Source organism: Eubalaena glacialis, chromosome 1 (assembly GCF_028564815.1).
Source record: "Eubalaena glacialis isolate mEubGla1 chromosome 1, mEubGla1.1.hap2.+ XY, whole genome shotgun sequence".
NCBI lineage: Eukaryota > Metazoa > Chordata > Mammalia > Artiodactyla > Balaenidae > Eubalaena > Eubalaena glacialis.
The window spans coordinates 232,478,813-232,506,204 of NC_083716.1; the positions used below are offsets into that span (position 1 = coordinate 232,478,813).

At 41.9% G+C, this 27,392-nt stretch overlaps 1 protein-coding gene across 7 annotated transcripts; it reads right to left on the reverse strand.

The window, feature by feature from the left end:
• Nucleotides 1-27,339, reverse strand: LOC133101143 (nucleolin-like). Of its 7 annotated transcripts, XM_061205829.1 has the most exons (8): nucleotides 26,768-27,339; nucleotides 26,437-26,545; nucleotides 23,405-23,612; nucleotides 21,926-22,012; nucleotides 17,706-17,829; nucleotides 9,635-9,792; nucleotides 7,703-7,890; nucleotides 1-129 (listed from the first exon to the last, which is right to left on the reverse strand). In XM_061205829.1, the coding sequence occupies exons 1-8, from the start codon at nucleotides 26,836-26,838 to the stop codon at nucleotides 70-72; spliced, it is 1,005 nt and encodes a 334-aa protein (XP_061061812.1). In that variant the 5' UTR covers nucleotides 26,839-27,339; the 3' UTR covers nucleotides 1-69. The 7 variants fall into 7 exon arrangements, 5 of the variants coding, with proteins under 5 accessions (XP_061061812.1, XP_061061803.1, XP_061061783.1 ...); XM_061205820.1 differs by lacking the exon at nucleotides 1-129 and having other exon boundaries at nucleotides 6,714-7,890; nucleotides 26,437-26,542; nucleotides 26,971-27,339; XM_061205800.1 differs by lacking the exon at nucleotides 1-129 and having other exon boundaries at nucleotides 6,714-7,890; nucleotides 26,971-27,339.
• Nucleotides 27,340-27,392: the final 53 nt, after the last annotated feature.

Below are 27,392 nucleotides of genomic sequence, written 5' to 3' on the forward strand. Positions count from 1 at the left end.
GCTTTGTAGTTTGCAGCACGCGGGCTCTCTCGTTGAGGTGCGCAAGCTCAGTAGTCACGGCGCGTGGGCTTAGTTGCTCCGCGGCACACGGGATGTTAGTTCCCTGACCAGGGATCGAACCCACAGCCCCTGCATTGGAAGGCAGATTCTTAACCACTGGACCACCAGGGAAGTCCCAAAACGAGTAATTTTACAATGAAGAAACCTGACAGAAATCATCTTAACCAAATGACCAAAGTGAACATCGCCCAGAAAGGGGCAGACGGACAACACGTGCCTCCTGATATGATGCACTGAGAAGGATATGACATTTGGGGAGTAAGAACATCACCTAAGTGAAAACAAAACAAGGAGTGACGGGGCAGAGGTGGTCATTCTAAGATGGGTCAGGAGAGGCTTCTCTGAAGTGGCAACATTTAAGCTCTGACCTGAGTGGTCAGAAGATCTGGAGAGGAGTGCTCCTGGTAGCAGGAACAGCTATGTAAAAGGACTCACGCACGGCACAGAAAGAGGGCAAGTATCCGGCGTGCATTGAGGAGCGAAGTGGAGAAGAGATCAGGAAGACAGGGAAACGCCTATTACATGGGGCTCTGTGGTCACATGGTAGGTGAGAAGTTTGGGGGGTTTTTTCCCTAAATTTTTTTACTGTGGTAAAATACACATAACAAAATTTACCATCTTAATTTTTTTCAGTGTACAGTTCAATGGTATGAAATACATTCATAATGTTGTGCAATTATCACCAGCATCCATCTCCAGAACTCTTTTCATCTCATAAAGCTGATACTCCATATCCATGAAACAACAACTCCCCAGTCCCCCTCTCCACAGGCCTGGCAACCACTGTTCAACTTTCTGTTTCTATGATTTTCCACTACTCTAAGCACCTCAAGTAAGTAGAATCATACTGTATTTGTTTTTTTGAGACTGGTTTTTTCACTTAGCATAATGTTCTCAAGGTTCATCAATGTTGTAGCACGTGTCAGAATTTTCTTCCTGTTTAAGGAGGACTAATACTCCATTGTATATTTATACCACATTTTGCTTACCCATTAATCCACTGAGAGACACTTGGGTTTTAGTTATTGTGAACATGGGTGTACAAGTATCTCTTAGAGCCCATGCTTTCAGTTATTTTGGATATATCCCCAGAAGTGGAATTACTGGATCACGTGATTATTTTTTACTCTTTGATTAATCACCATACTGTTTTCCACAGTGGCTGTACTATTTTACATTCCCACCAACAGTGCACAAAGGTTCCAGTTTCAGGCTTCCCTGGTGGCGCAGTGGTTGAGAATCTGCCTGCTAATGCAGGGGACACGGGTTCAAGCCCTGGTCTGGGAAGATCCCACATGCCGCGGAGCAACTAGGCCCATGAGCCACAACTACTGAGCCTGCGTGTCTGGAGCTTGTGCTCCGCAATAAGAGAGGCCGCGACAGTGAGAGGCCCACGCACCGCGATGAAGAGTGGCCCCTGCTTGCCACAACTAGAGAAAGCCCTCGCACAGAAACAAAGACCCAACACAGCCAAAATAAATAAATAAATAAATAGCGTTCCCTTAAAAAAAAAGGTTCCAGTTTCTCCACATCCTCATCAACACTTGTTATTTTGTTTGTTGTTGTTGTTGTTATAGTAGCCATCCTAATGAGTGTGGGGTGGTATCTCGTTGTAGTTTCGATTTGCATTTCCCTAATGATGAGTGATGTTGAGCATCTTTTCATGTTTATTGGCCATTTGGTACATCTTCTTTGGAGAAATGTCCATTCAGGTCCTTTGTCCATTTTTAATTGTTTTGTTGTTGTTGTTGCTGTTAAGAAGAGTTTGGGTTTTATTATAAATGATTTAAGGAATCACTGGAGAATGTTAAGCAGGGGGGTAATGTGACCTAATCTGGGTTTATTTTTTGATCACTCTGTTGGGTGGAGAACGTTTTGAAGGCAGAAAGATTAGAGATGGAGAGGCAGGGAGACCAGTTAGGGGGCTTTTGCAGAGAAGTTCAAGCAAGAGATAACGATGGTCCCAACAAGAGTGGAACTGTTCACTACCGATGAGACTGTAGAGAAGTGAAAGATTCAAAAGCTTAGTTAAGTAGTACAGTCAACAGGATTTAGCAACTAGATAGAAATGGGAAATGAGTAAGTAGAAGGAAGTACAAGACAACTCCCCAAGATTCTGACTTGAGCCAGAAACTGGATGGATGGTGGTACCATTCACTAAAATAAAGCAAGCCAGGGGAGAATTGGTTTAGAAGCTGGGGAGAGAAATGACGAATTGAATTATCAACACCATACAGTGGCAGGGCCTGGAGGATCTCCTAATGGAGAGGTCCAGCACTTACAGGCTGGCATTTAGAAGGAAGTGCTTGGCTGGAGATTCTACTCTGGAAGCCTCTGCACACAACGGAAGCTGTGGGAGTAGATAGAATCACCCAGGGGACACACAGAATAGAGGTTCTTAACCTGGATATCAAGGTAGGCTTCTGGGATCTGGGGACCTCCTGAAAGTGTAACAAAAATACACATGTAGGTGCACATGTGCATAATTCTTGGAAGAGGGTTGACATCTTTTAACTGATGCTCCAAGAGATCCCTGACTGCCCTCCCCTTTCCCCTTCCCCCAGAAGGTTAAAAGCCACTGATACGTTGTGAGAGGGAAAAGTCATCTGAGGAACATCAACATTTAAGGGACAGAGGAAGGGGACAGCCTGAGAAGAAGCATTCAGAGAGGAGGAGAAAAATGAAAAGAATGAGATTTCAAAGGGGGAGGAAGGGATGGTCAGTGGTGTCAAACGTTGCAGGGATTAAGATATGAACTAAAAAGCATCTAGGAGCCTTTGCCGCAGAGGTCCTTGGTGTCCTTGGGAAGAGTCTCAGCACCATCACAGGTGCACGGAGGAATCAGAGAAGAACTGCAGGCAGCAAATTGGGAGACACTTTCAAGATACATTTAGCTGTAAAAGGAAGGAGAGCAGGACTTCGAAGGCAGATGTGGGATGAGGGAAAGGCTTTGTCTTGGATTCTGTGGAAACAAAGGCAGCATCAGCAGAAGACCAGTGGCAGCAGACTGGTGAGCTGCTCGTCCAACCCATTCCTTCTTCCTGGATGCGTAGCTGTGGTCCAGCTTTCCCTACCTCCTTTGGGACTAGAGGTACGGTCATTTGACCAAGCTCTAGCCAAAAGTAGTGGTGAACACACACCTAGGCCCGCCATAAAAAGTCCCCACACTGGACCCTCCTTGTTCTTTCCTATCCACTTGCTGAATGAAGAGATTTCCAACAGCCCAGAACAGGACAGAGGCACAAAGTGGAGGAAGCCTAGATCCTTATATGATCACATGGAAGGCCATGTGACCAAGAATACTCACTCCCTACTGTGTCATGAGTGAGAAATAAACGATTACTCTGTTGAGTTACTAAGAATTTGGAGTCCATCTGTTACGGGAGTGGAGCTGGAGTTAACCTAATACACTGGCAAATAAATCCTTGTACATCCATACAACACCAAAACTGTAAAAACAAACAAAGCACCTCTTTGTTATTGATATGATCTCCAAGATACTTTAAATGAAAAAACAAAAGCAAGGTACTAATAGGTTACACTTGTATAACCTATTATACACCTGTATAACCTATTAGTTTTTTGTGTAAAAAAAAAAAATAGGTGGGAAAAATAACGTAAACATGATTCCTTGACCATGCACAACAGTGGAAGGACACAAGAAACCAATAATGCTGGTTACTTCCATACAAAGGAGCTAGGTGGCTAGGGGATGGGGGAGGAGGCCTTTCAATTTACACCTGTTAAATTTTGAACTAGTAAATGTGTGTCCTAATTTTAACATTTTAATTAGAAGATTAAAAAGAGTGTGCCAGAGACATGGGCATGTTTAAATATTGGTGGAAACAGGGAGATCAGCTCGGTGCTTTGTGACCACCTAGAGGGGTGGGATAGGGAGGGTGGGAGGGAGGGAGAAGCAAGAGGGAAGAGATATGGGGCTATATGTATATGTACAGCTGATTCACTTTGTTATAAAGCAGAAACTAACACACCATTGTAAAGCAATTATACTCCGATAAAGATGTTAAAAAAAAAAAAAGATAACAAGAAACTAGTAAGATGGAGGAGAGGTGAAGGGTAAACATGAGTGTGGGCTGGAAAGGAAGCAATAATTTTCACCATATACTGTTATGTATTATTTTAAACTATGTGAATATTCAAAAAGTATTCAATGTTTAAAAAATTCAGAAAACTAAAAAAAAATTGGTGAAAGGAGCCAGTACAAACAAAAATCCCAGAAGTACAGAAAGGTAGAGGATGGAGGAAAGCCCTACAGAGGCAGGGGATGGAGACGGGAGCAGAGGGGGAGGGACTGGCCATGGGCAGGGAGAAGGCACCTTAGGAAGGGAGGAGGCTGCAGATCCTGGCAAGTGTGTAAAGGTGAACAGGAGAGGAGGGGGTCCTTCTCAAATGGCTTTTATTTAGGAGGTGAAGTTACCGAATGAGAAGGAGAGAAGAGTGGTAAATTTGGTTTGACTTGTAGGAAGAAGAGGGGGTCATATGGACAATGGGACAAGGGAAATGGAAGACTTTCGGGGGGCACTGATGGCTCAGCCAAGACTGGAGCCATGGGTGAGACCCCATCCTAAAGCCCCCATCTCCCTCTTTGCTCTGCTGTGGCTGTTCAGCTAAGCTTCTCCTCAGTAGTCGTCCCAGGACCTCCGCTGGAAGACTGTCTTCAGGGTCAGCAGGTGGCATCTGCCTCTGCTTCCCTAGACAACAGGGTAGTTCTCTGGCCTTCGCAGAGCCTGGCAGAATGGAAGAGGAATCCCACCCCTGGAAATCAACCTTGTGGCTCACGTGATGCCCAGAGAACTCACTCTGGCTGGCGAAGGCCCATCAGTGCACACCTGACACAATCAAATAAACTCAACCGCGAGCTTGGAAGAACTGACGTATGTTTAGAATTTACTAAGTGAGGGAGTGAGGGGGAAGGCAGCAGAATACATGATGTACTCAACCATATAAAATAATGCACAGAAAGTTGACAGAGAAAACATACCTAAATATTTATAGGGGTTACCTCTGGTTGTTGAGATTATAGGTTTTTCCCTTTATTTCTTTTCTTTTTATTTCTTTATTATTTTTGGCCACGTTGGGTCTTCGTTGCTGCACGTGGGCTTTCTCTAGTTAGAGCGAGCGGGGGCTACTCTTTGTTGCGGTGCGGTGGCTTCTCTTGTTGCGGAGCACGGGCACTAGGCACGCGGGCTTCAGCAGTTGTGGCATGCGGGCTCAGTAGTTGTGGCTCGCAGGCTATAGAGTGCAGGCTCAGTAGTCGTGGCGCACAGGCTTAGTTGCTCTGCGGCATGTGGGATCTTCCCGGACCAGGGCTCGAACCTGTGTCCCCTGCACTGGCAGGCGGATTCTTAACCACTGCGCCACCAGGGAAGCCCTCCCTTTATTTCTTTAGAGTTTCCAAATGTTCTACAGTAAGTACATATCATTTCTATAATGTGACTAATTTTTCAAGATATAGTTTCTGCAACACTGAGCCGTCCTGTCCCAATTTCACAGTAGAAAAACACCTTTTGGATCACAGACCTCTTTAAGACTCTGAAGGCAGCTATGGGCCTTCTCCCTGGAATAATGCTCATAAGCTCTTAGACGTGTTGACACCCCATTCTGCATCCCCTTGGGGTGACCAGGATGCCAAAGGAATGCCCATCCCTGTCTGTAAGAGGTAGAATGGCTCCCAGGTCCAGACACAGCTGACTGTGAGCTGACCAACAATATTGAAATTTCAAAAGAAATGTGTTTAAATGCAAAATGGAAGCACCAAAAAAGAAGCCCAGAGGCCAGAATTGGCTATGCTGCCCCAGCTCTGTCTAAGGAAGAGGGTTACTCTGGCCTGAGCCCCATGATCACTGTGGCACATCTGTCATCCTAGGGGACAGGGTTGCATGAGGCATCTAAACATTCCGTTCATCCAGCTGACTCCCTGGTTCACATCGCTGGCTCACAAGTGCCTTTTGGGAAAATGTGCTGCTTTTAGGGCACAGGTTTATAAACTTGAATAACCTAAGCGCCAGAAAAGCAAAGTATAGGAAAAATAAGCTGCCAGGATATAATCAAACGTTATTTTATATGTTATAAGGTACAAACATATGATGCCAGAGATTATACTTTAAATCTGACATTGAAAAAAACATAATTTGGAAATAGAAATAATTATTCAAAGTTCCATAATTTATTACTCCTCAGATTTGAAATTCAAAATCTGACACTCCTTTCTTATGCCCCAAGATGTCAATCAACGTCAGGCTGTGAATCCTGTGTTGCAACATTCATCTTTGAATCCTTTAACTGGGAGCAACATTTAGTTTTCTTTAGTTTCATAGCAGAAAATAGCTGCTCACAAACATAAATACTTCCAAACATGGACAGAATCTTTGCACAACGGTTTTTATATTTAGGGTAACCATTCCCAAGATATCTGTAGAATTCTGGGATCCCAACATCACCATATTTGGCTTTCAGTATAGCATTGCACTGCAATTCAATAACTTCCATTTGTAGCTCTTCATTCACACTATTAATACTAATTGAGAAAGGGGAACTGAACAATATTAGTTCATTCTCATAAAGTTTTAATCAGAGAACCTTTTTTGGAATTCAGCGTTCAACTCTTTAATTTGATGAATGTAGTTCAGGCCATCATTTTCATTTTCAGAAACTAATTTCAGTGTAGGAAAGTGGGCGAGATTGTTCCTTGCCAAATGAGTCTCCCAAAGACACAATTTCGCTAGGAATGAGCCAACTGAATCATACGTTTGTGTCACCACTTGAGAACGCCTTTGCAGAGAAATATCCAACATGTTTAGATATGTCATAATGTCAACCAAAAAGGCTAAGTCTCTGACCTAATCTTTGCTTGTAAGCTGAGGCACAAATTTTCCTCTAGAAGACAGAAAAAAGTCAATTTCCTCCAACAGTTCAAAAAACTGCCTTAGGACCACACCACGACTCAGCCACTTAAGTTCCATGGAGCAGAACATGCTTCCATATGGTGCATCTAACTCATTAAACAAAGCACCGAACTTTCTGCGGTCCGAGCCATGGGAGCATATCCAGATTATGGTATAAACTACTATGTCCATGACACAGTAGTTTTTTAACTACCATTTTTAACCTTTTAGCACAAAGTGATTCCTGGAGAATGAGGCCGTGCACAGACTTAAGTCCTGTGTCTTGGCAAAGCTCTGACACTTTATTTTTTTATTTTTTATTTTTTTAATAAATTTATTTATTTTATTTATTTTTGGCTGCATTGGGTCTTCGTTGCTGCACGCAGGCTTTCTCTAGTTGCAGTGAGCGGGGGCTACTCTTCATTGCGGTGTGCAGGCTTCTCATTGCACTGGCTTCTCTTGTTGTGAAGCATGGGCTCTAAGCGTGCGCGCTTCAGTAGTTGTGGCACGTGGGCTCTAGAGCGCAGGCTCAGTAGTTGTGGCGCACGGGCTTAGCTGCTCCACGGCACATGGGATCTTCCTGGACCAGGGCTCGAACCCGTGTCCCCTGCATTGGCAGGCAGATTCTTAACCACTGCGCCACCAGGGAAGCCCAGCCCTGACACTTTAGATTTCAGTTTTGCAACTAGTTCTTTAACACCAACCATCGCAGAGTCACCATCTGTGCTAATACTCACCAATTTTGACCAGTCCACGTTAAATGTTTTAAGACTTTTCTCAACATGTAAAACTAATTCATTTCCTGATGTTGTGCCTGTTATGGGGACGATGTCCAGAAGATCTTCGGTCACATCAAAAGTTTCATTGCCACCACGAATAAATACACCTACGTGGGGGTCGTTATTTCCATCCACTCCTTCCTGAGCTGCAATGGAAAGAGCCACAAATGATTCGGCTTTTTCTTGCAACTTGTCCTGCAAGTTCTCAGTCATGTTGTCAACATGCTGGGCAACAACACTACCAGTTAGTCTTATGTTGGCAAACGCTTGTCTCTGTTCAGGGCACATGATTTCTGCCGCACTCAACAGACAGTCCTTGATAAACTCACCACCTGCAAAAGGTTTGGCTGCCTGGGCAATTTTCTCACTTACTACGTAACTACATTTCATAGCAGCATCACTTATTTTATTCATATTCAAAAGCAAATCATGTTGAAATTTCAGTCTTTTTTTCAGTTCGTTGAATTTTCTATCACACATCTTTTCTGTAAATCCATCATGGTTCCTACAATGGTTGCTTTCATAATGGTGTCTTAGGTCACATTTTCTTGACACAGACAGACTTTGTTTGCATATTAAACATGCAGTAACGTTCTTTTACCTCCACAAAGAAATAAGCTCTCTCCCATTTTTCTTGAAGTGCATGGTTTTCTTGTTCTAACTTTCGTTTTCCCACTTTTGAAAGAGACAAATGCATAAGACATATAAAAATATCTTTACCAAGAAGAAAAAAGTATGGCTTTGTGATTAAAAAAAAAAAGTATTAACTATTTTTTCAAAGTGTCAGCATGATGTTCACTCCTTCAGGGTTGGTAAGAACTTCCAGCCAGCAGAGCAAATGCCACAGCTGAGAGGAAGCAGCTGCCTCTCTCCAGACGCCTGTGGACGTGTAGGGACACAGCCCCAGGGCCACCAGACCTTCTGATGTAGCAAAAGAAGCTGGAAATCCAGTTTTTTATGTGAAATCTCTTGATTTTTAAAAATATTCATGGTAAATTCTATTTTTTTTTTTTTTTTTCTGTATAAGCCACCACATCTAGCAATCAGATTAGGCAGATTAGGTTTGGGGTCTTTAAACCTGAGGAAGTTCCCTGGTGGTCTAGTGGTTAGGATTCGGCACTTTCACTGCTGTGGCCCACAAGCCACGCAACAGAGCCAAAATTTTCTAAAAAACCAAAAAACAAAAAACACAACTTGAAGAGAATTAAATATCTAACTCTGAAACCACAGGTTTAAGAGCTCGTTGAAACAGAATCCTAGAAGATACCCCAAAAGGAGGAACTAAACTGATGTCTCTCAAAGTGCCATGCCTTCTGCAGGCATCAAGGTTACAGTTAACTAGGACAATACTTATTAGCTTGACAGAATTATGAGGATGACTTACACATTTTTGATAGAGTGAGAAACTGTATTTAAAAGTGCCAAGTGGGACTTCCCTGGTGGTGCAGTGGTTAAGAATCCACCTGCCAATGCAGGGGACACGGGTTTGAACCCTGGTCCAGGAAGATCCCACATGCCGCAGAGCACGTAAGCTCGCGCGCCACAACTACTGAGCCTGCGCTCTACAGCCCACTAGCCACAACTACTGAGCCCACACGCTGCAACTACTGAAGCCCGCACATTCTAGGGCCCATGTGCTGCAACTACTGAAGCCCGTGCACCTAGAGCCCATGCTCTGCAGCAAGAGAAGACACCACAATGAGAAGCCCGCACACCGCAACAAAGAGTAGCCCCCGTCCACCACAACTAGAGAAAGCCCGCGTGCAGCAACGAAGACCCAACGCAGCCAAAAAAAACAAAAAAACAAAACAGTGCCAAGTGCCCCTAACCTCATACTAGCCCCTCCCTGGGAAACCTGGGTCTCCAGCTACAGAGCTGTCACACCCTTACTTCTCCAGTTGCACTTTTTTCTGTCTCTCTCATCTTGGCCTTGGATTTTTGCTCCGACAAGGTTCAGAACTACAGCAAGCCCACCAATCTCTGTTCCTTGCTTCTCTTCCAAGGCTCTCTCTGCATCGGCCTGTGACTTGAAGTCAATAGAGGCAATCCTGCAATTGTGGGGATAGGGTAGGGGAGAGAAGAAAGAAGAGTCAACATTTAGTACTCTTCTGTATTGTCTTTCGAATTAGTAATGCACATACAAGATTCGAAATGCAAAAGGTAGAAAGGATATAGTGAAGTCTTCCTTCTGCCCAGTTTCTATCCTTAGAGGCAACATGCTGTATAAATAAAAGCTAATGTACACACATACACACACTGGTTTTTTTTGAAAAAGCTCTACTGAGATATAATTTCCAAATCATAAAATTCACCCATTTAAAGTGTACAAGGGTATATTTACAGAATTCTACAACCATCACCATAATCTAATTTTAGGACAATTAAGCACCCAGCCGCAGTCACTCCTCATCCCCCCCAACTCACTCCCATCCCCCAGCTGCAGGCAATCACTATGCTACTTTCTGTCTCTGTAGATCTGTCTATTCTGGACATTTCACATAACTGGGATTATACAAATATGCCATCTTTTGTGTCTGGCTTCTTTCACTTAGCCTAATATTTTTGAGATTCATCTGTGTTGTAGCATGTATCAGTACTTCATTCCTTTTCATGGCTGAGTAACATTACATTGCATGAAAATACTACATTTTGTTTATCCATTCATCAGCTGTTAAGACATTTTGGGTTGTTTCCGGTTTGGGCTATTATGAATAAAGCTGATACAAACATTTGTACACATGTGTGGATATACGTTTTCACTTCTTTTGGATACATACCTAATAGTAGAATTGCTGGACCGTACGGCAACTCTATGTTTAACATTTTGAGAAACTACCAAACCGTCTTCCAAAGCAACTGTGCTATTTTACATTCCCACCAGCAATGAATCACGGTTCTGATTTCTCCACATCCTTGTCAACAATTGTTGTCTTTTTTATTACAGCCAATCTAACAAGTGTGCAGTGGTTATCACATCATGGTTTTGTCTCATTTTGGTTTTTTTTAATATCTTTATTGGAGTACAATTGCTTTACAATGTTGTGTTAGTTTCTGCTGTATAACAAAGTGAATCAGCTATATGCATACATATATCCCTATATACGCTCCCTCTTGCGTCTCCCTCCCACCCTCCCTATCCCACCCCTCTAGATGGTCACAAAGCACCGAGCTGATCTCCCTGTGCTATGCAGCTGCTTCCCACTAGCTATCTATGTTACATTGGTAGTGTGTATATGTCAATGCTACTCTCTCACTTCATCCCAGCTTACCCTTCCCCCTCCCCACGTCCTCAAGTCCATCCTCTACGTCTGCGTCTTTATTCCTGTTCTGTCCCTAGGTTCATCAGAACCATTTTTTTTTTAGATTCCATATATATGTGTTAGCATATGGTATTTGTTTATCTCTTTCTGACTTACTTCACTCTGCATGACAGACTCTAGGTCCATTCACCTCACTACAAATAACTCAATTTCGTTTCTTTTTATGGCTGAATAATATTCCATTGTATATATGTGCCACATCTTCTTTATCCATTCATCTGTCGATGGACATTTAGGTTGCTTCCATGTCCTGGCTATTGTAAATAGGGCCGCAATGAACATTGTGGTACATGACTCTTTCTGAATTATGGTTTTCTCACAGTATATGCCCAGTAGTGGGATTGCTGGGTCATATGGTAGTTCTATTTTTAGTTAAGGAACCTCCATACTGTTCTCCATAGTGGCTGTATCAATTTACATTCCCACCAACAGTGCAAGAGGGTTCTCTTTTCTCCACACCCTCTCCAGCATTTATTATTTGTAGATTTTTTAATGATGGCCATTCTGACTGGTATGAGGTGATACTTCATTGTAGTTTTTTTTTTTAATAAATTTATTTATTTAATGTATTTCATTTTTAGTTGCGTTGGGTCTTCGTTGCTGCACGTGGGCATTTCTCTGGTTGTGGCGAGCGGGGGGCTACTCTTCGTTGCAGTGCGCAGGCTTCTCATTGTGGTGGCTTCTCTTGTTGGGAGCACTGGCTCTAGGCGCGTGGGCTTCAGTAGTTGTGGCTCGCAGGCTCTAGAACGCAGGCTCAATAGTTGTGACGCACGGGCTTAGTTGCTCCGCGGCATGTGGGATCTTCCCAGACCAGGGCTCGAACCTGTGTCTCCTGCATTGGCAGGCAGATTCTTAACCACTGTGCAACCAGGGAAGCCCCCTCGTTGTAGTTTTGATTTACATTTCTCTAATGATTAGTGATGTTGAGCATCCTTTCATGTGTTTGTTGGCAATCTGTATATCTTCTTTGGAGAAATGTCTATTTAGGTCTTCTCCCCATTATTGCATTAGATTGTTTGTTTTTTTGATATTGAGCTGCATAAGCTGCTTGTATATTTTGGAGATTAATCCTTCATCAGTTGCTTCGTTTGCAAATATTTTCTCCCATTCTGAGAGTTGTCTTTTCGTCTTGTTTATGGTTTCCTTTGCTGTGCAAAAGCTTTTAAGTTTCATTAGGTCCCACTTGTTTATTTTTGTTTTCATTTCCATTTCTCTAGGAGATGGGTCAAAAAGGATCTTGCTGTGATTTATGTCATAGAGTGCTCTGCCTATGTTTTCCTCTAAGAGTTTTATAGTGTCTGGCCTTACTTTTAGGTCTTTAATGCATTTTGACTTTATTTTTGTGAATGGTGTTAGGAAGTGTTCTAATTTCATTCTTTTACACGTAGCTGTCCAGTTTTTCCAGCACCACTTATTGAAGAGGCTGTCTTTTCTCCACTGCATATTCTTGCCTCGTTTATCAAAGATAAGGTGACCATATGTGCATGGGTTTATCTCTGGGCTTTCTATCCTGTTCCATTGATCTATATTTCTGTTTTTGTGCCAGTACCATACTGTCTTGATTACTGTAGCTTTGTAGTATGGGAGTACATACTTCCATACTACAAAGTCAGGAAGCCTGATTCCTCCAGTTCCGGTTTTCTTTCTCAAGGTTGCTTTGGCTATTCAGGGTCTTTTGTGTTTCCATACAAATTGTGCAGTTTTTTGTTCTAGTTCTGTGAAAAATGCCATTGGTAGTTTGATAGGGATTGCACTGAATCTGTAGATTGCTTTGGGTAGCACATTTTCACAATGTTGATTCTTCCAATCCAAGAACATGGTATATCTCTCCATCTATTTGTATCATCTTTAATTTCTTTCATCAGTGTCTTACAGTTTTCTGCATACAGGTCTTTTGTCTCCTTAGGTAGGTTTATTCCTAGGAATTTTATTCTTTTTATTGCAATGGTAAATGGGAGTGTTTCCTTAATTTCACTTTCAGACTTTTAATCATTAGTGTATAGGAATGCAAGAGATTTCTGTACATTAATTTTATAGCCTGCTACTCTACCAAGTTCATTGATTAGCTCTAGTAGTTTGCTGTTAGCATCTTTAGGATTCTCTATGTATAGTATCATGTCATCTGCAAACAGTGACAGTTTTACCTCTTCTTTTCCGATTTGGATTCCTTTTATTTCTTTTTCTTCTCTAATTGCTGTGGCTAAAACATCCAAAACTATGTTGAATAATAGTGGCTAGAGTGGGCACCCTTGTCTTGTTCCTGATCTTAGAGGAAATGGTTTGTTTTTCATCACTGAGAACGATGTTGGCTGTGGGTTTGTCATATATGGCCTTAATTAGGTTGAGGTAGGTTCCCTCTATGCCTACTTTCTGGAGAGTTTTTATCATAAATGGGTATTGAATTTTGTCAAAAGCTTTTTCTGTATCTACTGAGGTTATCATATATTTTTTATCCTTCAGTTTCTTAATATGGTGTATCACATTGATTGATTTGCGTATATTGAAGAATCCTTGCATTCCTGGGATAAACCCCACTTGATCATGGTGTATGATCCTTTTAATGTGCTGTTGGATTCTGTTTGCTAGTATTTTGTTGAGGATTTTTACATCTATGTTCATCAGTGATATTGGCCTATAGTTTTCTTTTTTTGTGACATCTTTGTCTGGTTTTGGTATCAGGATGATGGTGGCCTCATAGAATGAGTTTGGGAGTGTTCCTCCCTCTGCTATGCTTTGGAAGAGTTTGAGAAGGATAGGTGTTAGCTCTTTTCTAAATGTTTGAGAGAATTCGCCTGTGAAGCCATCTGGTCCTGGGCTTTTGTTTGTTGGAAGATTTTTAATCACAGTTTCAATTTCACTGTTTGTGATTGGTCTGTTTGTATTCTCTATTTCTTCCTGGTTCTGTCTCAGAAGGCTGTGCTTTTCTAAGAATTTGTCCATTTCTTCCAAGTTGTCCATTTTATTGGCATATAGTTGCTTGTAGTAATCTCTCATGATCCTTTGTATTTCTGCAGTGTCAGTTGTTACTTCTCCTTTTTCATTTCTAATTCTGTTGATTTGAGTCTTCTCCCTTTTTTTCTTGATGAGTCTGGCTAATGGTTTATCAATTTTGTTTACCTTCTCAAAGAACCAGCTTTTAGTTTTATTGATCTTTGCTATTGTTTCCTTCATTTCTTTTTCATTTATTTCTGATCTGATCTTTATGATTTCTTTCCTTCTGCTAACTTTGGGGTTTTTTTTGTTCTTTCTCTAGTTGCTTTAGGTGTAAGGTTAGGTTGTTTATTTGAGATTTTCTTGTTTCTTGAGGTAGGATTGTATTGCTATAAACTTCCCTCTTACAACTGCTTTTGCTGCATCCCATAGGATCGTCGTGTTTTGGGTCGTCGTGTTTTGTCACTTGTTTCTAGGTATTTTTTGATTTCCTCTTTGATTTCTTCAGTGACCTCTTCGTTATTTAGTAGCATATTGTTTAGCCTCCATGTGTTTGTATTTTTTTACAGTTTTTTTCCCGTAATTGATATCTAGTCTCATAGCACTGTGATCAGAAAAGATACTTGATATGACTTCAATTTTCTTAAATTTACCAAGCCTTGATTTGTGACCCAAGATATGGTCTATCCTGGAGAATGTTCCATGAGCACTTGAGAAGAAAGTGTATTCTGTTGTTTTTGGATGGAATGCCCTATAAATATCAATTAAGTCCACCTTGTTTAATGTGTCATTTAAAGCTTGTGTTTCCTTATTTATTTTCATTTTGGATGATCTGTCCATTGGTGTTAAAGTCCCCTGCTATTATTGTGTTACTGTCGATTTCCCATTTTATGGCTGTTAGCATTTTCCTTATGTATTGAGGTGCTCCTGTGTTGGGTGCATAAACATTTACAATTGTTGTATCTTCTGGATTGATCCCTTGATCATTATGTAGTGTCCTTCTTTGTCTCCTGTAATAGTCTTTATTTTAAAGTCTATTTTATCTGATATGAGAATTGCAACTCCAGCTTTATTTTGATTTCCATTTGCATGGAATATCTTTTTCAGTCTGTATACGTCCCTAGGTCTGAAGTGGGTCTCTTGTAGACAGCATATGTATGGGTCTTGTTTTTGTATCCATTCAGCGAGCCTGTGTCTTTTGGTTGGAGCATTTAATCCATTTACATTTAAGGTAACTATCGATATGTATGTTCCTATTACCATTTTCTTAATTGTTTTGGGTTTGTTTTGTAGGTCTTTTCCTTCTCTTGTGTTCCCTGCCTAGAGAAGTTCCTTTAGCATTTGTTGTAAAGCTGGTTTGGTGGTGCTGAATTCTCTTAACTATGCTTGTCTGTAAAGGTTTTAATTTCTCCGTTCAATCTGAATGAGATCCTTGCTGGGTAGAGTAATCTTGGTTTTAGGTTTTTCCCTTTCATCACTTTAAATATGTCCTGCCACTCCCTTCTGACTTGCAGAGTTTCTGCTCAAAGATCAGCTGTTAACCTTATGGGGATTCCCTTATATGTTATTTGTTGCTTTTAATATTTTTTCTTTGTATTTAATTTTTGATAGTTTGATTAATATGTGTCTCAGCGTGTTTCTCTTTGGGTTTATCCTGTATGGGACTCTCTGTGCTTCCTGGACTTGACTATTTCCTTTCCCATGTTAGGGAAGTTTTCGACTATAACCTCTTCAAATATTTTCTCATACCCTTTCTTTCTTTCTTCTTCTTCTGGGACCCCTATAATTCGAATGTTGGTGCGTTTAGCGTGGTCCCAGAGGTCTCTGAGACTGTCCTCAATTCTTGTCATTTTTTTTTTCTTTATTCTGCTCCCTGGCAGTTATTTCCACCATTTTATCTTCCAGGTCACTTATCCATTCTTCTGCCTCAGTTATTCTGCTATTGATTCCTTCCAGAGTATTTTTAATTTCAGTTATTGTGTTGTTCATCACTGTTTGTTTGCTCTTTAGTTCTTCTAGATCCTTGTTAACTGTTTATTTTCTCCATTCTGTTTCTGAAATTTTGGATCATCTTTACTATCAGTACTCTGAATTCTTTTTCAGGTAGGTTGCCTATTTCATCTTCATTTGGTTTTGTAGGTTTTTGTCTTGCTCCTTCGTCTGTAACATATTTTTCTGTCTTTTTTTTTTTTTTTTTTTTGATGGGTGGGGCTGTATTCCTGTCTTGCTGGTTGTTTGGCCTGAGGCGTCCAGCACTGGAGTTTGCAAGCAGTTGAATAGAGCCGGGTCTTGGTGCTGAGATTAGGACCTATGGGAGGCCTCACTCCAATTAATACCCCCTGGGGTCTGAGGTTCTCTGTTAGTCCAGCAGTTTGGACTCAGAGCTCCCACTACAGGAGCTCAGGCCCAACCTCCAGCCTGGGAACCAAGATCCCACAAGCCGGCTGCTAGTGGTTCCTCCCATCCCCTTAGGTGTCCATGATCCCCCAACGGTGCCTGGTAGGTTCCCTAGCTGTGCAGAGATGCGAATTCCACGTCCTCTTAGTCCACCATCTTGACTCAGCCCTCCTTCACATCATGGTTTTGATTTGCACTTCCTCAGTGACTAATGTTGAGCATCTTTCTACATGTTTATTGGCCACTTGTACACCTTGTTTGGAGAAACGGTCATTCAAGTCCTTTCCCCATTTTTTAATTGGGTTGTCTTTTAATTATTGAGCTGTAAGAGTTCTTTATATATCTTTTATATATACAGGTCTCTTTCATATATAGGATTTGCAATATTTTCTCTCAGGATGTAGAGTTTCTTTTGACTTTTTAGATAGTGTCCTTTGAAGTACAAATGTTTTTAATTTTGATAAAGCCCAACTTCTCAATCTTCTCTTTATTGCTTGTGCAAGACTCTAATCCAAGGTCACAAAGATTTACTCCTGTGTTTTCTTCATAGTTTTCTATTTTAGCTCTTACATTTAGGTCTTTGATCTATTTTGAGTTAATTTTTGGGTACGGTATGCAAGCCCAGCAGAGTGCCCCCAAACCTCCTCACAGTAAACACTGCTAAAAATTTGGGATTTATCTTTTCAGACTTGTTTTCTAAATCTGTGGGATTCTTTTCCAGAGATTATGTTCATCAGAATACACTGGGATAGATTATTTTAGAGTTCACCTACACCAACAAATTTCGCTCAAATGTATCTGTAATCCTGATACCCAATTTTTACCACATTGAGAATCCCTTCAAAATACATTCTCTTCCACCCTTTCTAATTTCACCATATTCACCCTCTTAGGCTACCAAAGCCCAGATACATAGTGACAGTGTTTCATTAATTGGCTACAACATAATTCTAACAGACCAAGTTAATGTTCTCTTTTGTTACCTGTCCAGACAAGTCACCAAGGGTGTTATTTTCCTGTAGTCAGCCCTGGAGAGATAGGATGAAGATAACCTATGAGTGGATTCTTCCAATCTTCAATCTTGTACTTGATAGAATAAAGTCTTCATTTCTCTCTGACAGCCCTACAGTCTTCTAGAAGCCTTTGGCTATCCATTTATGCTGCTTTTTATGCCTGCTGGTAGAAAGGCTGGATAACTACTTTTTCCTTCTCTAAAATCCAGCATGAGTGATTTGGGAGAATACAATGAAATTCTGTTATGTTTGAATCCAGTAGACATATATTCTTTTTCAGTACAAGGTACAAAGACATACCTTTCACTCATCCCATCCTTGCTCACCAATCTGATTTGAAAAGTATCCTCAAACACTTCTATTAATTCATGCTGAGTGACTCTGTCAGGCAAGTTCTTGATCAAAAGTGTTTTGGCATTTCCATCTTCATAAACACAAAAGAGTATTTTTAGTCTGAGTTTAGATCTCATAAGCATCAAGAGTTCTCTAAAAGAGAAAAAATACTCCTCAAAGAGTTGGAGAGTAGTACATGTTCCTTCATTTAACAATATCTGGGGACTTCCCTGGTGGTCCAGTGGTAAAGAATCCGCCTTCCAATGCAGGGGACGCAGGTTCAATCCCTGGTAGGGGGAACTAATATCCCACATGCTGCAGGGCAACTAAGCCCACGCGCTGCAAACTACAGAGCCCACACGCCCTGGAGCCTGCACGCTGCAAGCAGAGAGAGAAAACCGGCACGCCACAACTAGAGAGAAGCCCGTGCGCGCCATGACAAAAAGATCTCGCATGCCTCAACAAAGATCCCATGTGCCATAACTAAGACCCGACGCAGCCAAAAAAATAATAATAATAAATAAGGAAGATAAATAAATAAAATATTTTAAAAAAACCAAACATTTGCACACAGCATCTGGGTGATGACGGCCTGTGCTACGTGCGGGCTGTGAAAATACGGACTTGGCCTCCACTCTTGAGAATGTAGTCTTGTTGGGGAAAAGGCTAGTAAACAAATAGTCACATAATCACAAACTGTGGTAAGTGCCAGGAAGGAAAAGTAAAAAGGGAAATGAGAACATCAAGTAGAGAAGACTTAACCTAGTCTGGGGGTAAGGGAAAATTTTTCTGATCTGCAGAGGTGACCTTTAAGCTGAGACTCTTGGATGGGTTGTCAGTAGCCAGGGGATGAGTCATGAACATTAGGACAGAGACGGTGAGCCATGCGGCTAGAGCAGAAGGAGTGAGAGCACGGCAGAGAGAGTCTGTGCTGTGGAAGTAGGCAACTTGCTGGACACTGAGGCGTGCTTGCACAGAGTAAGAAAGAATACGATATTCCTGCCTGATGCAGAGTCTTCTAGGTACACAGGTATCTCTGAACAAGTTACCCTGCTTGCACACCTTTCTTTGTTTCCTTTCCCTTTTCGGTTTCTTCCATTTAATTTCACATCCAAGGACGTTTGTCTCACTAAGTTCCAGGGCTTTTTCCTGGTCATCAGCAGATTTAAAATTCACATAACCAAATCTCCTACAGAGATGCAGCCGAAAAGGAAAAAAAGAACACAAGTAGAGTCAAAAGGCATATGCCTTCCAGCTGGCTACTCACACTGGTTGTGAGAGTGGAAATTAGCATTGAGTCAAACGCAGCTGTCAAATTTTACAATTTAAAACCAAGGCTCCAGGGTTTCCCTGGTGGCGCAGTGGTTGGAAATCTGCCTGCCAATGCAGGGGACACGGGTTCGAGCCCTGGTCTGGGAGGATCCCACATGCCGTGGAGTAACTGGGCCCGTGAGCCACAACTACTGAGCCTGCGCGTCTGGAGCCTGTGCTCCGCAACAAGAGAGGCTGCGATAGTGAGAGGCCCGTGCATCGTAATGAAGAGTGGCCCCCGCTTGCCGCAACTAGAGAAAGCCCTCGCACAGAAACGAAGACCCAACACAGCCAATAAATAAATAAATAAATAAATAAATAAATAAATAAATAAATAAATAATTTTTTTAAATTTAAAAAATAAAATAACCAAGGCTCTGCCAACTGGCAATATCGGTGCCATGAAGTAACTGGAGAGCAGCAGTTCTCACCTGGGGTCAGTCTGACAATATCTGAAGACATCTTTGGCCGTCACAACTGGGGGACTACCTCTAGCATCTAGTGGGTAGAATCCAGGGATGCTGTTGGACAGCACCCCCCCACAACAAGGAATTAGCTGGCCCCAAATTTTAATAGTGCAAGAGTTGAGAAGCCCTCCTCTGGGGCAAGGACTGAGAGTCAGGGCAAACTCACTCACTGAAATCATTATTAGTTTTCTAACTACTGGCCAGATTTAACCAAAAGCTGTAAAAAATGAAACTTGAAATGACACGTTTTTGAATTTGTTTTAAGAAACAGCCATTGCACTTGTGAATTGAAACAAAAATATCTTTTTCTTTTGGCCATGCCATGCGGCTTGTGGGATTTTTTATTTAATAATTTTATTTATTTATTTATTTTTGGCTGCGTTGGGTCTTCGTTGCTGTGCGCGGGCTTTCTCTAGTTGCGGCGAGCGGGGGCTACTCTTCGTTGCAGTGCACAGGCTTCTCATTGCGGTGGCTTCTCTTGCTGTGGAGCACGGACTCTAGGCACGCAGTCTTCAGGAGTTGTGGCACACGGGCTCAGTAGTTATGGCTCACGGGCTTGCGCAGGGTCAGTAGCTGTGAAACACTGCCTTAGTTGCTCCACGGCATGTGGGATCTTCCCAGACCAGGCCTTGAACCTGTGTCCCCTGCATTGGCAGGCGGATTCTTAACCACTGCGCCACCAGGGAAGCCCCGGCTTGTGGGATCTTAGTTCCCTGACCAGGGATTGAACCCGTGCCCACGGCAGTGAAAGCACGGAGTCCTAACCACTGGAGCACCAGGGAATTCCCAAAAATATCATTCTTAAAATAGAACGTGTTGGCAAACTCAAAGGCTATTAGAGTAAGATTTTTTTGTTTGTTTTTTTTTTTTTTGGCTGTGCTGGGTCTTCATTGCTGCCTGCGGGCATTCTTCTAGTTGCAGTGAGCAGGGACTACTCTTCGTTGCAGTGCGCAGACTTTTCATCGTGGTGGCTTCTCTTGTTGAGGAGCACGGGCTCTAGGTGCACAGGCTTCAGTAGCTGTGGCACACGGGCTCAGTAGTTGTGGCTTGCGGGCTCTAAAGTGCAGGCTCAGTAGTTGTGGCGCACAGCTTAGTTGCTCCGCAGCATGTGGGATCCTCCAGGACCAGGGCTCGAACCCGTGTCCCCTGCATTGGCGGGTGGATTCTTAACCACTGCGCCACCAGGGAAGTCCCAAGAATTTTTTTTTAATGCAAAAGGAATCTTTACTTACTACAAACACAACAATATTTCACGATATAGTTAATAAAAAGTGTAAGCAGAGCAATGTGTCAAAAGTTGTGGCATTACCTCTGGAGCCAGAATGCTGGGCTCAAATCCTGACCCTGCCACTTTCTAACTGTGTGATATTGGGTACATCACTTAACTTCTCTGTGCCTCAATTTCCTCCTTTGTAAAATGGGGATAATGACAATAATTACTGCTGAGGATTGTCTTATGGATTCAATGAGTTAAATAAACAAGGAACAATGCCTGGTACAGTGAGTACTCAATGAATGTTTACTATTATTATTATCTTTTCATTTCTGCCTAAGAAATTCTGAGTACCATAAAATAAGCATGCTCACACCCAAGACATATGCTTCTGATGAGAAAGAAGTAAGAAAGGATGAAATTCAACTCAGCAAAAAAGCAGAACTGATACAGAACCTACATTTGCCACCAAAGCTAGGGGTTTTGTGATTAAATCTGTGTTCGTTTAAAATAATTCTAGGCAAATAACACTGCTCACAGTTGGAAAATCATGAAAATATGTTTCTGAAAAGACTTGGAAGATCTTGTGATTAGTTTAGTATTTTGGTCGGAAAAATGGGATAGCAAAATTTAATATAATGGATTTATTAAACGAGCCACTGAAGGACTTTAAATACTCATTCTGAACTGCAAGAGGCTGAGGTAATATCTTATAAAGGGCGAAGAACAAGTAACAAAAGGATCTGACAAGAATAATAATTGTTGGGCTGATAAACTCTTAACAACACCCTTAATTTACCAGTATTTACCTGGACAAGCCAACTCTGACACCAACGACTGCGACGTCATTTTTAGCAAAAAATTCACTAAGACCAGTTTTTAGTTCAGCAACAGTTTTGTTGAAATTCAGGTTTCCAACAAATAGTTTGAAACTTACAGGAGGTTTAGCTGCCATACAAAAAGGCAAAAAAAAAAAGAGAGAGAGAGAGAGAGAGAGAGAGAGAGAAAGAACTCAAAGAAACAGTTCAGAAAGAATGACGCTAAAAAAAATTTCCATTGAAGAATCTGGCATATTGTAACACCAGGCTGCAATTAAAATCCCTTTGTCCATCATTTGGGCTAACAGAGATTTGGTTTTCGCCAATATGAAATTCTCCACGTGTCTCTCGTGCTCTAAAATGCAGCAAAGAAGTTACCTTCTAATTTCTGATCTTTGGTTTCAGGGGACGCCTTCTGTTTGGTCATTTCCTCCTTCTGTTTATCAGGTGCTTTCTTCATAGGCTCTGTGGGCAAAAGCCAGAATATAGTTGTTTTTTTTTTTTTTTCCAGAATATAGTTTTTTGTTTGTTTTTTTTTTAATAAATTTATTTATTTATTTATTTATTTTTGGCTGCGTTGGGTCTTCGTTGCTGTGCGCGGGCTTTCTCTAGTTGCTGCGTGCGGGGGCTACTCTTTGTTGTGGTGCGCGGGCTTCTCATTGCAGTGGCTTCTCTTGTTGTGGAGCACGGGCTCGAGGCACGCGGGCTTCAGTAGTTGTGGCACATGAGCTCAGTAGTTGTGGCTCACAGGCTCTAGAGAGCAGGCTCAGTAGTCGTGGTGCACGGGCTTAGCTGCTCCGCGGCATGTGGGATCTTCCCGGACCAGGGCTCGAACCCGTGTCCCCTGTGTTGGCAGGCGGATTCTTAACCACTGTGCCACCAGGGAAGTCCCCAGAATATAGTATTTTTAATGATCTGTCTGTGCCACTAATGAGTAAAGTGTAAGCTTTTACACTGTCCACAAATACCATACCTACACTGTGCCTATTCTCCACAAGATGCCTGGGTTAGGTCTGGTCAGAATACTTTTAAAAGCATTTATAAATTAATTAGGAAAAGTTCTTCAAGTTCATAAAAGAACTTCAACAGCCCTGCCCAAGGGCTTCGCTTATAACTCTAATTCCTTGATACTGGCCACCACTTAACAGAACTGGTTTAGGTCATTCTGACCTTCCTCTTCCTCACAGCCTTTGTCATCACCCTTATGATCCTGCCATCTTCCTCTGCCCCCAGGGGAAAGGCTTTTCTCCCCCTAGCCCATGTAGGATACAGGGCTTCTTTTTCAGAATCTAAATGAAAACCCACCTAATCAATTACTGCCACACAGACTTGTTAAAAATGAAAATGACAAGTTGTTCTTTCAGAGAAACTGCTCATAAGTCTGACTGTCTACACAAATCTAAGAAAAAACTTCACTGTCATTTTAACCTTTTATTTGAAATAATTTAAAATGTATTACTGTATTTTCATAACAATGCTAAGAATTACTGCTTCGGAAGAAACACCATTTAAAAGGTTACGCAGATGCCATCAGGACAAAAAAATCACTGAGAGTCAAATCTGGGGGACAATGAACCTGCCGGCTCATAAGCACAAAGAGAGAAAGAGTGTACAATATTCAAAGATAAAGAAAACTCTGATTCTGGTCATGTGGACAGCAGAAGTCAAATGTCCACTGGGACACCTCAAGCCAAGCCTGGAGAATCGGCCAGGGATGCCAAGGGTGGTATTTCCACAGAACCCTTCCGAGAGCCATGTGCAATGGCATGTAGGGCTGACCCCTGACAGCCACCAGCAGGGATGTCCCCAGAGGGGACTCTTTACGTCCCTCATCCTGACACAACTCACAGTTCTTACCTTCATCCTCCTCAGGGTTCTCATGTCTCTTCTCATGGTTCTCGAGCACGGCACTCCTCCTGTCTTTCGGCAACTTGGCCCCTGTGGCTCCCTTCCTGCATGGTGATATTAATTTCTCAGCAAACATGGGAGCCAGAAACTTTTTTTTCTCGATTTTATTTCCTGGAGCAGTAGTAATCTTCCTACCATTTTTCTGAGGGACATCAACCTAGAGGAGGAAGAACAACAATGAAGAGATGTCTCATCTGTGGCCAGGAGGTGACAGTCACACTGCACAGTCAGCAAGTGCAAGATCTGCTCAGGCCCACGTGTCAACATCTGTGCTGATTTCTCCAGGTCCAATTTCTCAGTGTGCAGTAAAAGAGCTCCCAGCAACAGACTCACCTGGCACACTTGCCTAAGAAAAAAAGAGAAAAAGAAAATTCTTGGATTTCACTTGGAGCTTTGAAATCAGAATCTCTATAGGGAAGGATCTAGGTTTCTAAAAGTATGCAAGCTACTGCCCTAGGAAAACATACCAAGTCAACTACTGTTTAGGTGGCTCAATGTGTCTGTAGAGTCCCAACTCTCTGCATTCAAGTAAAACACCAAAGGAGAGGACCCCCACGCAGGCACCTGAAACATACACAGGAATTAGAGCCAGGCCCCCAAAATTGGACCTCATGCTTCCTAATTACACCATTGATTCCCATCCCAGAGTTACTAAAAATTGGGCACAGTATTATAAAACTAAATGACTAAAGATGAAAATTTTAGCAGAACACTGAATGAAGTCTCGCCACATACAAAAGGAGAAAATGAAGAACTATGGGCGGTGGATGACCATGTGAAAACACAGCAAGAAGGCAGACATCTACATGCCAAGGAGAGAGGCCTCAGAAGTAACCAAATTGCCAACAACTTAATCCGGCCTCCTGAACTGAGAGAAAGTAAATTTCTGTTGTTTCAGCCACCCATACATCTGTGATATTTTATTATGGCAGCCCCAGCAAAAACACAACTGGGGTGTGTGTGTATGTATATGTATGTGTGTATATATACATACACACATACAGACCTCAACCCACATCACAGGAAGAGATGAGTCACTATAATATAATGTGATTAGCATTACTGGTTATGAACAATATTTACAGGCAAACAGATGAGGGACCAGTTCATCTGGCATAGGAATGACATGGGATCAGGGAAGGCACGTGAAAGAGACTAGAGTTTGAATTAAATAATTTCAACGAGCCCACAGTAGGGTATGGTTAAGCCTAGAAGTTAATCTAACTGTGATACTACCACTATATGCTGCACCAATCAGAGTAAACGGTCACAGGCATCACATTTTAAAGAGGAATGACCAAGGGCTGCCAGTGTGAACAGTCTAGAACCATACCACATGCATCTCAGTTTAAGGAAAATATAATGTAACTACTCCTATTTTCCTCTGAGCTAACACAGTCTGGGTTCCGAAACAAAAGTTGCATTCACCAAGAATTTTTTGGCTCTGATTGGTATAGTTAACGCACTGTGTTGTGGACATCACAGTACAGTAGGTGCTCTCCTAACTATGTCTACTCACTATGTCCACTTAACTATGTCACATTAAGCTAGTCTGTGGCTGGATTAAATGGCCATCTCAATTCCAAACAGGATTTACTAACTTGATGCCTATGAAATGCATGTGAAAAGCACATGCACCTAATGGGCTACTAAGTGGTACTCAGTACACCTGGAAATTTCTGATCCTATAAGCTGAACTGTATCCTTAGTAAGCCTCAGTCTTTTGTTCACAAACCTATATATGACCGTTGTAGTTGCAGTTTCAATTACATAATAAATGTCATATAAACCAATCAGATTAATGCAAGAAGTTATTGAATCTAGTAAAACAAAGTTGAACGCTTTGGACGTACTCAATAAAGCTCAAAAAGTGCAGTCAAATTAGGCGTGGGTGAGGAACCATAAAAGAATGGGGAAAAAAATGTAAAAATGTAGGCGTCTGTATTTGAATTGCTTTCCTAGGGTTTAAGTTTTGCTTTGTTTTAAAGAAACAAATTTTAAATTGCAAAAGATACACAATAGGTATACTTTATACAGAGAAGATAAGCTACTGCAACAGTGAACTCAAAGTCAAAGACAAAGCCTTAGCCCCATATCAAAAGATTGGCAATTGAATACCTATCTGTCTCTCCAAAAGAGCTGCTTGGGCGAAGACTGAGAAATGAACCAGGAAAGAGTAGGGGCTTTGGATTCGGCAGAACTAAATGCATAACGCTGGTTCTGTCACTTACTATTTGTCACTTATTATCTCATGAAACCATGAGCAAGTTAGTCAATGACTAAATCTCTTTTCCTGTCTATGAAATGGAGCTAAGGATCCCTACCTAACATGGTCACTGTGAGGATGAAATGAGATAGTGCATCAAGTCCTAGCACAGTGGCTGCACAGATGAAGCATTCAATATTCATTAACTGTGTACCCACTCACCCACCTCAATTCTTTTAGGGCCCAACTTAAACCTATCTATATTGGAATACTAATGCAGAGGCTCCCAGCCAGAAACAGAACATACTAGGAACCTAAGTATTTGCCGAAAGGATAAATATGGAAACATATGTTTGGTGGACACACAAATTAATGGAATTTAAGGAAGCAATTTTAAGAATCAAGAGATTTTCTTTCAAACTGGTATTTCCAGGCAATCAAAATCACTTTTCAAACAAAGAACACTTTTGTATTCCCCAAATAAACTGCACTTAGTCACAATGTATTTTTCTTTTTGCATAACACTAATATTCAGTTTGCTAATATTTTTTTTGGAATTTTTACATCTATGCTCATGAGAGTGGTCTGTAATGTTCTTTTCTAAAAATGACCTTGTCAGATTTTGGTATTGAATTTAGGGTGAGCTTGTGAAACTAGTCGGAAAATGTTCACAAAACCACTTTTCAGATCAAATAATGCAGTTTAACTGCTTTCCTCTGGATTTTGATTGTTGACATTAGTAAGTTACTCTTCTGCCCACTGTACATATAGTTACCTCATCTCTACTGCCATTGTCCTTATCTTCTGAAGTCTCACCTTCCCCATCTTCTATCTCCTCTGAGGAAAGACTCATTTTCTTCAGTTCACCTTGATTTGTTTTCCTGCTTCAAATGGACAAGATTATTAGGCACATCACAGGGACTTCAACATTCCAGGCTATGCACCTTTTGCCTCTAGTATTCGTGTTAAGTTTCCATTTGCAATAAGTCCGTGTTAGGCCTCATCCTAGTTATTTTCATTGGGAATCTTTTACTCTCACCAGCTAATATCAAAATATATTACACAGATAATTTTTGGTATATAGTTGTAGGTTAGGTCTCCCATACCTTCTCTTTTGCCACGATCTAGAAATGAAACTCCTCGAGGTAAAAAAGGAATTCCTCCCTTTTCCTCTCATTCTGCTCCCTTCACCACCGTTTTCAAATAACTCTGATGCTCTTAAAAATTAGTAATTCCACCACCGACTGCTCAAACGGAAGCACACGGGACCAAAATAAAGTCCCCACAGAGGAACAAAATCAGTACCTACAATTCAAGTGTCTTTACCTCTCCAGACAGAACTCAGTGTTAACTGGAGCAGCTTCCATCTCTACCCCCATCCAAATTAACAACACAAATGAGTCTCAAGCCAGGACCTTTAACCAACACTTCCCAAATTAACCCGCACAGTGTTGTCCCTGACGAGTACTCCTCCCCTTAAAGCTATCGCTGGTGTAGGGCCCCGCCCGCTCAAAGCCCCGCGGGCCATCACGCGCGGCCACCTGGACTACACGCGCGGCCACCTGGACTACACGCCCGGCCACCTGGACTACACGCCCGGGAAGAGCCTGCAGCAGCCCGCAGGCGCCGACAAGCTGGGACGGCCCTCCCAGCCAACCTCCCAGCCAGCCTCCCAGAACTCTAGGCCCAGGCAGAATACAGCGCGGAAGAGAATGGCGCCCTCGTGACTCC